Raw genomic sequence first — 14,885 nt, forward strand, 5'->3', positions numbered from 1 at the left:
CTCCGCAGTGGTACCCAGACTGGACAAGAAATATAAGGCCCAAGCAACAGCACCAGCATGCCTTACTGGGCATTCAAAGCCAGATTCCGTGGTTACCCAGGCGGCTCAAAAGAACTCTAGAAATCCGTCCTCTCCATTGTCAGCACCACCAGACAAGGAAGGCAGGAAACTAGACGGCATTGGCAAACGCTTTTCAACCACGTCAGCCATGACTATCAAAGTAGCTACCGCCATTGCACTACTAGGACGCTACAATAGGCAATTGTGGGAAGACATTGCCCCATATCTGACAGAACTGCCTGATAACTTAGAGGAAGTTCAATCACTCCTTAAGGAAGGACAAACGTCTGCATCAGAGCTTATTGATTGTGCTGTAGACGTCGCAATGACCGGCTTCAGACAGCTCGCAGGTGCCGCGGTCTTGCGAAGACAAGGGTGGCTCAAGGCAACATCCTTTCGTCAAGAAGTCCAAACTAAAGTATTTGACATGCCCTACGACGGCCAACATCTCTTTGGGGAGAAAATAGACGAGGCCTTACAGACAATCAAAAAAGACACGGACACGGACACTGCACGAGCACTTGGCACGTTGCAGTTTAAAAATCAGTCCTTTCGAGGGAACAGGGGTAGAGGTCAGCCCTCTTACAGAGGATCATACCAGAGCAAATCCTCATACTCATATAACCAAGGCCGATCGCAATACCAGCAGCGGCAACAGCAACAAGGACGTCAGACCTCGTACGGGAGGTCCAACTACAGGGGCACAAACCCAAAGGAAACCCACTGGCGGACGCCAATGACCGTTTCCAGCAGCCAGTCCATCCACCATCTCGTTCTTTCAAAATTGGAGGAAAACTAACACACTTCCTCCACAATTGGAGATCAATAACAGACCGGTGGGTGCTCCAATTGATCCAATACGGACATTCATTGGAATTCAATTCAATTCACCCGATAACTCCTCCTCGCAAGCTCCAACACAGGCACTTACGATTACTCCTTCAAGAGATCGCTTCAATGTTAAAGAAAGGAGCAATAGAGCGAGTACCATCCGCTCACAAAGGGAAGGGATTTTATTCCCGCTTCTTTCTAATACAACAGAAACGGAAAAACTGGAGGCCCATTCTAGATCTCAGGGCACTCAATACATTCTTGAAGAGTCAATCGTTTCGGATGGTGAATATCCAAGAGATCTTGGGGTCACTGGAGGAAGGAGACTTTATGACGTCATTAGACCTACAAGACGCATATTATCACATCCCAATACACAAACGCCACAGAAAATTCCTCAGATTCGCAGTAGCAGGACAGCACTACCAATTCTGTGTCCTCCCAATTGGCTTCAAATCGGCACCTCGAATTTTCACCAAGTGTCTCTCCCCTGTGGCAGAGTTCCTACGACAGCATGGACACCAAGTCTTCCCCTACCTGGACGACTGGCTGGTGAAAGCACCATCTCTAACGGGCGCAGCAGAGTCTTCCAACGCCTGTCTCAAAATTTTCCAACATCTGGGCTTGACGCTCAATCACGAGAAGTCTACCTTACAGCCCTCCAGAGTTCTTACCTTTCTTGGAGCAACTTTGAATACGGAATGTTAAAAGCATTCCCATCTCAAGAGAGGAAGCACAAGCTGATTACTCTGGCCACCGCAGTGGCTTCATAGAAAACCCTACTGGTCCGTACTTTCAAGTCCCTCCTGGGGATGATGTCCTCGTGTATCCTGCTTATTCCACACTGTCGGCTCAGGATGCGCCCCCTACAAGAGGCCTTGACCAGACAGTGGATTCAGAGCACAGGCTCTTTCGAGGATCACATCGTGATTACTCGACAAATAACCAAGGCCTTGCTCTGGTGGAGGACGCCCAAAAACCTTTCAAAAGGACTACCATTCCTGCTACCTGCAACTCCACACGTAAAAACTACAGATACCTCTCTAGAGGGATGGGGAGCGGTCCTTCAAGAATTACAGATCAGCGGCAAGTGGACGGACCAGGAACGGCCGCTCCATGTCAACCTCCTATAGCTGAGGGCAGTTTTCCTGTCTCTGCAGGCCTTCTTCCCGCGCATCACAAACTCCCCAGTGCTTGTCAGAACAGACAACACCACGACAATGCACTACTTGAACAAGCAGGGAGGAACGCGTTCGCTAATACTATCTCGCGAATCGCAGAAAATTTGGAACTGGCTAGTGCTCCACAATATCACACTGACAGCAGAGTATGTCCCAGGCAAGGACAACGTCATAGCGGATGCTCTAAGCAGGCAGAGATCCCTGTCCCACGAATGGGAACTCTAACAGAGTGCTGAATCGCATATTCTCGGGATGGGGGAGTCCGCTGATCGACCTCTTTGCCACCAGGGAGAACGCCAAATGCCGCAACTTCGCAAGTTGGCATCCCCAGTTGCGGTCCCTCGGAAATGCATTTTCCATCGCCTGGCGCAACGTGTTTGCGTACGTATTTCCGCCATTTCCCCTCATACCAAGAGTCCTTCGGAAAATGAAAGCGGAGGCCTGCACCCTAATTCTGATTGCCCCGTTCTGGCTGAGGCAGCATTGGTTCACGGACCTCCATCGCCTCTCAGTCCAACCACCAATCCGTTTGGGCCAACATCCATCCCTACTCACGATGTCCAAAGGCCAGGTACTGCACCCGAATCTGAAATCTCTCAGATTATCGGCATGGCTCCTGAGTACCGAGAATTCTACCAACTAAACATTCCACAGGACTGCAAGGATGTCCTCGCGAAAGCAAGAGCGGACAGCACAAACAAGACCTATTCCTTAAAATGGAAACGCTTTTGCATTTGGTGTAAGGACAAAAGTCTCCATCCTTTCCGGGTTACTCCAGAGCAGCTATTGCCATATCTGTTACACCTGGCACAATCGGGTCTTGCACATGCCTCTATTAAGGTTCATCTGGCAGCAATTTCCCGGTTTACGAGAAAGTAAACAAGCATTTACAATGCAATGGTCTCGGCAATATTATAGGTAGAGCTATTGGAATTGCTCATTATTTTTTTATCTGTGCAATCCAAAATACGAGCTCGTTCTACAAGAGCTGTGTCCACATAGGCCGCGCTATTTGCTGGCGTGCCAATACTGGACATTTGCACGGCAGCGACCTGGAAGTCGCCACACCTTTACCAGGCACTACTGCCTGGATACGGAACTGATGCAGGATGCAGCTGTGGGCCAGGCTGTGCTTCGCCACCTATTCCAGTGAGGTGAGCCTTCCTCCTTCCCACCATCCTTCACTGGTATGCACATTTATTTACTTATTTCTTGTTACTTGTTGATGGTTCTTAGTCGCATGATGTGAGAAGTTGGCCTGATATGCAGTGCTCACTATTGTATCACCATGTATCATTCCAGACAACCCTTATTGATGATTGGTTGTAAGTCAACCTTATAGACCAGCTATCCTAGTAGCATGGATACGAGCAGTCTAAGGCTAAGACTCTAGAGGGCGTGTTAAGCCAGCTGTTTTACCATCACATATACCCCTTGAACACCAAGTGAAAGGACACCACACAAGTTGTCCGCATCTTCGGAAACACAATCTTAGTCTATCCTCACTGGAGGACTAACCTATCAAGGTGTTCTTCTTAGAAACCCAATTGCATTTCAAATGGACTTGCAACCTGCTCCCTCGATTGTGTCTTCACATCCATACCAGTCCAGAAGTTGCGCTACTTGGGAGCTACCATCGACACACTGCGTGCAAGGGTGTCTCACTCTTCAACGGACGCCTCCCCCATCTGTCCGTGTCCGTGGTCTCCTCACTCCTTTGTTTGGCCTCCTGCATCTTTCTGACCCCCAATATTCACCTCCACATGCGCCTTCTTCGGGAGTGCTTGGAGGATCAGTGGGACCATTTATCGGGGAATTGGGAGTACAGGATTACCCTATCCTTGCATGCCATCAGGTCACTCCAGTGGTGGTGGTCCCCGAGAAATCTCCTGCAGGGGCTTCCTTTTCACCAACAGGACCCAATAAATATCATTGTAACGGATGCTTCTTTGGGTGGGGAGCCCACATAAGTCACCTACAGATACAAGGCGCATGGTGTAAAAGTGGCTCTTGATATATTGGACCAAAGTAAGGCACAGTGTGTACAGTCCACAGTCCCCAGAGGTTTGGCAGAGGCTAAAGTTATATATAACCTTACTCTCTAAAGTGGTAGCTTGGTCGAGCAGTAAGGTAGTATCAAAGGACCGTGTAAAGCATTTGTTGTATATTGTCAGCAAATGATCTCACACACAAGAACTCCTAGATTCAGTCCTGGGACATCTCCTGTAAACAATTGAGTAAAAGCGTCTGACAAAATGATGAATCTATGAAATACACCAATGCTGTATTTATGGGTATTTAAGAGCTCTAATGTGGCACTTGACACTATTCTTACCATTGGTTTCAATGTAAAGGCACTAATTCTCTGGATTTAAACATGCTACAAACTTGGCCAGTCACTTTATAGCCTGGGGTAACGGGCATGTACCCACCATCTCCAAAGTGATCATCTTTGGCCGTCCACCTCTGTGCAAGCAGTTGCTCTGAAGAACTGAGTCATGACAGCAGCCTTGAGTGAACTAAGAGTTTAGTATAGTAGATGCAAATTAAGCATGTCCACATGATGTCTGATCCAAGGTATTGCTGAGATTTTCTTGCCATAGGCACTTGTGGTTAAAAGGCAACATCTGTTTCTCATAGGTAGTACTAAGGAAACAACAAATTTGCCTTTTGCCCGCATAAACTTTACAAGCTCGCTTATACTCAAGTGTGGTATTTAACCCCTTCCATGCTCATGACGAGCTCAGCTAGTCATGCAGTACACTGCTCGCGTGCTCATGACGAGCTGAGCTTGTCATGAACAATGGGATTTAGGGAGTTCAGCACCAAGAGTGAATTGCTGTAGCATTCAAGGTGTTAAAGTGTCATTTACAAGACCCTATTATTCCTTAATTGTAATGCTGTTTTTTTTTTTTCATAGATGCTGCCTTTGAACACCAATATCCGTCTTGCTTACTCGAATGGTAAAGATGATGAGCAGAACTTTATTCAAAACCTCAGCTTGTTTCTTTGCACGTTTCTAAAAGAACATGGTCAGCTTATAGAAAAAAGACTTAATCTTCGGGAGACATTGATGGAGGTAAGTTACATTGATTCGACAAATACTGCTGAACCAATTTCTGCTATGATTTTTTGGTTAATGTATTCCTCTTGCCTGGGTTTTGTTTTGTGAATGGTCCAAAATCCTTTCCTGTTGTCAGGCTTGTAATTCATGTGTAGGAAAGTAGGATTTGCTTTTGAGGTTACACCCACTTTTTGCCTGGTGCTATGCTGTTTCCGACTAGTCTTACCGGGAGCCTGCTAATCGGGACCCCAGTCTCTGTGCTATCTCCCCTAAATTGGTATGTTAAGTACTTTTTAACATCCCAGATTTGACTTTGGTATACCCTTACCAGTCCCCAGTATATGGTACTGAGGTACCCTTGGCATAGGTATTCCATGGGTCCCAAATGGGCTGAAGCATGTATTATGCCACCCATGGGAGACCACTCAAAATAGAACTACCGGCCTGCCATTGTTACCTGTATAAGCTGGTGCTATCACCACTCTCAAAAGATAAAGGTCTCCGTATAATAAGGTTACTGCACTTAAAACCTATGTCACCCCTAAAGCAGGCCTTTCAATCCTGAAGGCAGTGTGCTTGGCTCTAAGTGTGAGCGTGCCCCTGAATGATTAGGACACCCCTACAACCTTCTGAGTCCATTCTCCTGGGTTGTAAGTGCATCAGCCATTACGCTATATAGAGATGCCATGCGTCATTACGCGATGACAATCTCTAAACTGGCTAAAACGAACCCTGTCATGTTGGTATTAAACTGTGTGGGAGGTATGATTCTCCAGTATTGGGGTGTCTTTCATAGATTCACATGCTTAAATATTCCCCGTCGTCGGAGTGGATGTGAGAAGTTGGCCTGATAGGTAGTGCTCACTATTCTAGTGATCACTATGTATCAGTCCAAACAACCCTTATTGATGATTGGTTGTAAGTCAACCTTATAGACCAGCTATCCTAGTAGCATGGATACGAGCAGTCTAAGGCTAAGACTCTAGAGGGCGTGTTAAGCCAGCTGTTTTACCATCACATTACCCCTTGAACACCAAGTGAAAGGACACCACACAAGTTGTTATGAAAATAAACAGATATGTTCGAGGCATGTGGGCTGCTAAATTCATATCTTAGCATTAGATCGCCGCCTAGTGTTGGGCTCGGATGATTGCACATTGTTGTCCTGGAAGAGTCTTCGAAGTATCCTGAGATAGGTGGCTCCTCCCCTGGACTACAGTGCGCATGGGCATCGGCTCCATCCCCAGATTGTTTTTTTCCGCCATTGGGTTCGGATGTGGTCTCGACGTCTTACTGTCGGAACCAAGTAAAACTATCTTTTACCGGCCAAAAGGCCTCGATTTTCTTGCGTCGGTATTGTCTGCGCTCGGTCTCGAGTCTTCCGTCTCTTGAAGCCGGAATAAGCGGAGTTTTCTTCGCTTTCTAAACTTTGAGGCCTTCTCATCGCGACACGACAGCAAGCCTTTACGGACATGGAGCGGAGCCCGTTCAAGTACTGCCCGCTCTGTGGGTCCAAGTACCCACACATCGATCTACACCCTGTGTGTAACAAGTGCCTTTCACCGGACCACGACGACGGCAAGTGCAAGGCCTGTGCACAGTTCCGCTCCAAGAAAACTCTCAAGCTTCGGCGCGCGGTGCGCTTGGAAGCTAGGCAAGCGGCCCCAGATCCGGAGAACATCTTCGGCGACCCGGAAGAAGAGGTCCAGGGTCACCTTCTACAAATCTCCCCATCACAGACGGAGGTCGAGGCGGATCCGGGAGACGACGACGGAGTCGCGGGTCAGGCCCTCGAATACGTCGAAGAGGTAGGAGACGACGATGAGATTTATGGGGCCGCGGCGGACAGCTCTGCGGACGAGCTCTGCCCCGAAAGTTTCGAGGATACCGACCGGGACACGGGATCGCCTGTCGGCCTTACCCTGGACCCGTTGCCGCAAGCCACAGCCCCGCCTTCGGGCCCGGCTACGGACTCACTTGCTGGGCGCGATGTTTCGGAACCGAAACTGAAACCGTCGGGGTCGTCAACACCTAAAATGGCCGACCCGAAATCGAAACTGAAACCAAAGGACTCGAGTGTCCCTAAGATGGCTGCCGTGCCTGTGAAGAAGTCGGTGCCCGTCACCCCGTCGGCTCCGTCGACCTCCGGTCCGCAGAAGCCGAGGAAGTCTGTCGATTCCGATGCTCCGAAATCGAAGCCGACGCCCGAGGAAGGGGCCCCCAAGAAAGATGGTCGGCACGGATCAGCGGCTCCGGCGCCGTCCAAGCCCGCCAAGGTCGGCTCCAAAGAGGCTACGCCCAAGAAGTCTGCGCCCCGGCCTCAAGATTCGGAGGAGCCGAAGAAGGTTTCCGCGCCCAAACCGCACAAGGCCCGCGAGGACGTCGGATCCGAGGGACCGCTCAAAGCATCCTTGTCGGCGACGAAACCCACTGGCAGTGTACCGTCCCCCATTGCGGAGTCACTGCAGAGAATCAGGGAGAAAGCCTTTGCTCCATCGGCTCCGATGCCATCACCGCAGACGCAAAAGGACGCTCCGGCTAAGCCTTCTGGGAAACTCCTTTTTCTCTTGCCACCTAAGGAGGCGCCGAAAGCGTTTTCGACGAAATCGGCTCCGAAACAGGGTTCCTCGCTGCCTGACCCTCTTCCACGTCGTGTACTCGAATCGGAAGACGATTCAGAGCATTTCATCGATGCTGCCACCGGCAAGCTGACACTCTATAAACGGAAGATCACTTCGGAGCCGGTGGACCCCTACGTCATCCCGTTGAAGAAGAAGAGGGTGCCCCTTGACGCCTTAGGCCTCACGGAACCGATTCCGCCTCCTCCTAGACGGAGCCCTACTCCCTCCCCAGAACACTCTGTGGGTGAGGAAGATGATGAGGATGAACAGTACAATTTCCCCATCGATGAACCTGATGTCCAACCAGATTCATACGACGACACTGGTGACCAGAACACCCAAGGTGCGGGCCAAGACCCGCAGACCTTTAATCCACGTGCATCCCCGACTGAGGACTCAGCAGGATTTCATGCACTAATTGTACGGGCGGCGGCCAATCATGATGTGGACATGCATGCCGACCCGGTTGAGGAAGACTTCCTTTTTGACACCTTTGCCATATCTGAAAGGACAGTAAAGACACTTCCTATGCTGAAAGGTGTTCTCAAACATGCTGGAGACATTTTTAAGGAGCCTACGAGGGCTAGAGTGGTCAACCCTCGCATTGAAAAGAAGTACAGGCCTGCTCCTGCGGACCCCGTCTACATCCGGGGACAATTGCCACTGGACTCTCTTGTGGTTGCCAATGCCAGGAAACGTGCCAACTCCCAGACAACGGGTGAAGCTCCTCCCCCGGATAAAGAGTCCAAAGTGCTTGAGGCAGGAGGCAAAAGAGTGGCTGCACAGGCGGCAAACTTTTGGCGCATCGCAAATACACAGGCGCTCCTGGCGCGTTATGATAGGGCGCACTACGACACCCTAGAACAGATTATACAACACCTGCCCCCACAGTTCCAAGAAGGCACCAAGATGCTTATTGAGGAAGGAAAGCTAATATCAAACGCAGCCATCAAGTGTGCACTTGACGCTGCGGACACAGCTGCTAGGGCTATCAACACTAGCGTTATGCTGAGAAGACAAGCCTGGCTCCGCATCTCAGGGTTCAAGCAGGATATTCAGACAACAATTCTGAATCAGCCAGTCAATCCTGATAGTCTGTTTGGTCCGGATGTTGACACCACCCTAGAGAAGATAAAGAAGGACACGGAAACTGCTAAGTCTATGGGGGCCCTGCAGTCCCAACAGTTTCGTGGCAGCAATTTTCGTCGCTCAGGTGCACGTGGAGTCACCAGAGGCCAGATGGGTCAACAATCCCAGTTCTCCAAAGGTGGGGCGCAATCCTCGTTCACTAAGCAGAACAAGGGAGGTTATAGGAATAACAGCAACAGAGGTCGCGGCAGAGGAAACAACAGCTCCCGCACCTCGACTCCAAGCAAACAGTGACTTTCTGTCACTGCCCCCCGACCACCTAACACCTGTCGGGGGGAGACTGCAGCAGTTCCTGCCCGTCTGGAGAAACATCACCACAGACAGGTGGGTGCGTCAACTGATCCAAAATGGTTATTGCCTAGAGCTGAAATCCACTCCACCCAACATCCCACCGAGGCAAAGGCCTATGTCCGCAGAGCATTTGCACTTATTGCAGCAGGAAGTGGTGGCGATGCTGCAAAAAGGCGCAATCGAGCTCGTGCCGGTGGGGGAGGAAGGCACAGGGGTATACTCCCTGTACTTCCTTATTCCAAAGAAGGACGGTTCTCTCAGGCCCATTCTCGATCTACGTCCCCTCAACCTGTACATACTGTCAGAGCATTTCCATATGCTTACACTGCAGCAGATTCTTCCCTTGCTAAACCAGGGAGACTTCTTAGCGACCTTAGATCTCAAGGATGCTTATTTCCACATTCCACTACACCCGTCACACAGGAAATACCTAAGATTCACTATTCAAGGCAGGCACTACCAGTTCAAGGTCCTACCCTTCGGAGTCACTACGGCCCCGAGGGTGTTCACCAAGTGTCTAGCGACAGTGGCGGCGCACCTCAGGAGGCAGAATATCCATGTCTACCCCTACCTAGACGACTGGCTCGTACAAGCCAAGTCAGAGCAACAGTGCGCCGCAGACATGTCGACTACAATTCACCTTCTTCACGATCTGGGTTTCTCCCTAAATTACCCAAAATCCCATCTTCAGCCGGCACATGTCCGGCAGTTCCTGGGTGCTACGATCAACACCCTGACAGCCATGGCTCAGCCAAACCAAGTCAGAATCGACAGCATTCAGTCACTGATCCAACGATTCCGACCGAGACACTCCCTGCCAGCGAGAGTGTTCATGCAGTTGATCGGCATGATGGCCTCCTGCATCTTCATAGTCCCTCACGCACGGTTACATATGCGCCCGCTCCAGGAGTGCTTAGCGAATCAGTGGACACAGGCTCGTGGGCAATTGACAGACCTAGTGTTGGTTACCAGTCGGGCATACGACTCTCTGCATTGGTGGACTCCACACAACCTTTGCAAGGGCCGACTGTTCCAAGAGCCCGTGCCGCAGATTGTCCTGACGACGGACGCATCCCTCCAGGGATGGGGAGCACATGTGCTCACTTACACGGTGCAGGGACTATGGACGACGCAGCAACAGAAGATGCACATCAACTATCTGGAACTGATGGCAATCTTCATGGCGCTCAAGTCCTTCATTGTACATCTGAGCAACAAGGTCGTGCTAGTCCGGACGGACAACATGACCGCGATGTACTACATTCAGAAACAGGGGGGCACCCACTCGCCACAGCTGTCTCATCTAGCTCAGAGCATGTGGAAGTGGGCCATTCAGAGGAACATTTTCCTCATGGCAGAACACCTCCCGGGCAAGGACAATCAGATGGCGGATCTGCTCAGCAGATACAGCCATCAGATGCACGAGTGGGAGATACACCCTTCTGTTCTCCACCCGTACTTCCAGCAGTGGGGTCATCCGGAGATAGACCTGTTCGCAACAAAGGAGAACGCAAAATGCCGACTCTTTGCCGCCAGGTTCCCTCACCCACAGTCGCAGGGGAATGCGATATGGATGAACTGGTCAGGCAAATTTGCATACGCTTTTCCGCCAGCCCCTCTAATACCGCTGGTCGCAAGAAAGCTAAGGCAGCACTCCATGACTCTCGTCCTGGTTGCTCCAACGTGGGCACGTCAAGCTTGGTACACCACGTTCCTCGAACTCTCAGTGGTGCCGCATCAAAGACTGCGCCTCACACCCAGTCTTTTGACGCAGAACCATGGAGACATTCAGCATCCAGATCCACGACAGCTCAACCTGGCGATCTGGCTCCTGAAGTCCTAGAGTTTGGATACCTTAACCTACCTCCAGAATGCATGAGTATCATCAAGGAGGCGAGGAAACCTACTACTAGAGCATGCTATGCTGCTAAGTGGAAGCGTTTTGTCATCTATTGTACGTCCAATGACATCAACCCGCTAGATGCATCTATTCCCAACATCATCTGCTATCTGTTACATCTCTACAAGTGCAATCTGGCGTACACTTCCATTAGGATACATCTCTCAGCCATAGCGGCTTATCTTCAGAACAGGCAGCACCTCTCTGTCTTCAGAGTGCCCGCCATTAAAGCCTTCCTCGAAGGTCTGAAGAGAGTCATTCCCCCAAGAACTCCACCAGCTCCGGTGTGGAACCTCAACGTCGTTCTCACCAGACTGATGGGGCCACCATTTGAGCCACTGCACTCGTGTGAGCTCCAATTCCTTACGTGGAAAGTGGCCTTTCTGATAGCTATTACGTCTCTGAGGCGTGTCAGTGAGTTGCAAGCGCTCACCATACAAGAGCCGTTCATTCAAATTCACCCAAATAGGGTAGTGCTACGCACTAACCCTAAATTCCTCCCTAAGGTGGTGTCACAGTTTCATCTTAACCAAACTATCGTCTTACCAGCATTCTTTCAAAACCCGCAAACGGTGGCGGAAAGAATGCTCCATACCTTAGATGTACGGAGGGCGTTGATGTACTACATAGACAGAACACAACCCTTTAGAAAAACAAAACAACTCTTTGTTGCCTTCGCACCACAACACAAAGGCAACCCGATTTCCAAAGCAGGCATAGCCAGATGGATTGTTAAGTGCATCCAGATATGTTATCAAAAAGCCAAGCGCACTTTAACAGTACCCCCCAGAGCACACTCCACACGCAAACTGGGGGCATCCATGGCTTTCCTAGGGAACATTCCTTTAGAGGATATTTGCAGAGCAGCCACGTGGGTCACACCACATACCTTCACAAAACACTACTGTGTTGATGTGCATTCCAAGCAGCAAGCAGCTGTAGGACAGGCTGTTCTCAAGACACTTTTTCAGGTTTCTGCAGCTGGCACGGGCAACCGCCGCTGATGGAGGGACTGCTATGTATTCTATGCTAAGATATGAATTTAGCAGCCCACATGCCTCGAACTGAATATGCTACTTACCAGTATGCATCTGTTCTTGGCATGTAGGGCTGCTAACATTCATATCGCCCGCCCTCCTCCCCGGTGCCTGTCGCAGCTGCAGATATACTATTGTATTTATTTCATTAGCATGGACATCCTTTACACTTTCACTCCATCTCCTGCCACAATGGCGAAAAACAATCTGGGGATGGAGCCGATGCCCATGCGCACTGTAGTCCAGGGGAGGAGCCACCTATCTCAGGATACTTCGAAGACTCTTCCAGGACAACAATGTGCAATCATCCGAGCCCAACACTAGGCGGCGATCTAATGCTAAGATATGAATGTTAGCAGCCCTACATGCCAAGAACAGATGCATACTGGTAAGTAGCATATTCATTATTTATAACAAGTCTACCCTGAACTCTTTATGAGTCAGGGAGCTAAGCACACAACAAAACTCTTACGAAAATACTTTAAGTCGCACAATTTACACAAATGCCCTAGGGGCACGAAAAACCATATATTACAAAAGTGGAATGCGAATTCCTAGCAGGTAAGTAACTAATCTCATAGACTTTAGAAACGCTAGGCCTACAATACTAAACACTTGGAATAGATGCAGGAGGCCTGTGGACGTCGTGTGCAGAGTGGGAACTCTCACGCGTAAGGCGGGAAAAAGTCTATGGAGGCTAGCAAAGACAAAGTTACTGTTCTCGGCGAACCCGACTAGGTGGGTCGAAAACAAGGGTGGATCCGAACACTTGGAGTGTTGGACTATGCTGAAGCACCGGAGTACTTGGTTTACCTAGCCCAGGGGCTACGGCTGCATAGGGTCGAAGTTGCGTCGGAAACCCACGTTGAAGAACCAGGAGCCTGAAGAAAGAAGTTGCTGGCAGGCGGCCAGTGAAGAAAGTTCGTAGAGTTCCTTTCGTAGAAAGTAGTTTCAGGATTCAAAGATGATCTGATTTGGAAGGGGGCCAGGTCTTACCTTTATCCTGCAAAAAGGGTCTGGCACGCGACTAAGTCCTGCCCTATGGGTGGGACTGGGAGGGGGGTGGTTACACCCCTCTCCTTTATCGGGCTTTCCCCAGGCCAGGGGCTGGAGTGCCCCTGGAACTGGTTTCAGCCGGCCTATGCACAGTGAGCACCGGGGTGCCACTTGCAGTCACCTTCCTCTAAAGCCCTGCCTACCTAGGATACACAAAATCCTGTCTGGGACGGTGCTGGCACCGCCCCTGGCAGGAAACCCTTTGTCCTTGCCTCCTGGGCTGGGAGGACTCCCAGCAGCAGGAGGGCAGACTTGTGTCTCGGTGGCAGCATCCATTTTGTGTAGCTAAGGCTCTGTTTGACTTTAACCGGGGTTACAGGTTACATACATGTCGTGTCCCTCTAGAAGGGTGGAATGCTAACCCCGTCGCCAGAATTGGCGAGGGGTTAGTATTCCAATTCGTATGACACCTTACTCGACATGTTTTGATAAAGCGATACCAGAGTTGGCATATAACCGCGAGGATTATAATGCACTTAAGAGTATATGGTATGCGATATCATGGAAACGGCTAAGGGATAGATCCCGAAAGCCGCAGACAGGCTCAGCTCATGCCAGAGCACCATCTCACACGATTCCAAGCACTCTGCCTTCAGGATTGTCAAGGCCTGCCATAGGAGTGACTGATAGGAGATCTGTGTGTCCATTTAGGTTTAGATATAGGAATACTATATCTATAGCAGAGGGTGAGTACACCACTCTGCCCCAGCTGTCAAGCAGCCAGTTGTGTCTGATTTAGTTAGTCAGCCCAGGGGTGGCATAATACATGCTGCAGCCCCTGGGAGACTTCTGGGTGCACCTCAGCCCTGGGTACAGGGACTTAGAGAGGGCCCAGTGCCAATTCAGTACCTGGGTACAATTTGGAGTAGAGAGAACAGCTAGGCTGTGGGTCTGATTAGCAGGCCCACAGCCAGGGAAAGTCGTAAACCAGTGAAGCAAAAATCTGGGTGATCATAGGATTGCAGACCCTACTCTCCTATATGGGAGTCCCATGGTACATAAAATATTAGTTAAAAAAATCACATATATAAAAACATATATCATAGTAATAATTATAATAATAAAATAGAATTTAATATTAGAATGCTTGAAAGTACCATAGAACATTATTAACACATAAGGAAGCATTGAGGGAGAATCACTTTACTGGCATATCCCTGTCATTATGATAGTCAAAATTCCAGCCAGTCTGGCTGGAGCACCCTCCAGAACCTGCTCAGAAGCTCAGGCCCTTCGATTTTCTACAGCACGTCGTGTGAAGGGAATCTCCCTGAGCTCTGCTCATTTTTTTCTTCAAAATTTCTATATTCGCAAAGTATTTTTACTTTTCTTCAAAGAAGTCTTTATTTTCAACTCTGCTTCACCTGTGGAAAGCTTCGCCCTTTTTCTAAGGACCCTCCCGATACTCCGGTCTTTTCTGAACTCAGGTGAGGAGTCGCAGGTTCTGTGGAACCCTTTTCTCAAAGCACCTTTAAGAACGGAGAGGCCCGTCTCCTCCTGTGGCTACAGGAGTTGTAGACTTTCTTACACCCCTGTCTCTGACATGGGAGTTTTCTGGACGTGCGAAGTCCTCTCTAAGCGTGGGTGTGGAACTGAGATTCCTTCTTCTTGGCCTCCAAGGATGAAGTAGGATCCACTGGATATTATTCCCCCACGGAGTCTGCTGGCCTCCATGTCTACGGTACCTGGTCTCTT

The 14,885-nt window shown here is 49.8% G+C and overlaps 1 protein-coding gene across 2 annotated transcripts in view; it reads left to right on the plus strand.

The window, feature by feature from the left end:
- The window catches only part of XPO1 (exportin 1), a 960,241-nt gene that overhangs the window by 419,139 nt on the left and 526,217 nt on the right, over positions 1–14,885 (plus strand). For both annotated transcript variants that reach the window (XR_013596235.1, XM_078649290.1), the window contains exon 11: positions 4,993–5,151. Coding sequence is in view for 1 of the 2 variants with exons in the window: in XM_078649290.1 (XP_078505416.1) it covers positions 4,993–5,151 (159 nt within the window). In the remaining variant the exon portion in view is untranslated. The remainder of the gene's footprint in view (positions 1–4,992; positions 5,152–14,885) is intronic.

The sequence above is a fragment of the Lissotriton helveticus genome, chromosome 6, assembly GCF_964261635.1.
Source record: "Lissotriton helveticus chromosome 6, aLisHel1.1, whole genome shotgun sequence".
Lineage (NCBI taxonomy): Eukaryota > Metazoa > Chordata > Amphibia > Caudata > Salamandridae > Lissotriton > Lissotriton helveticus.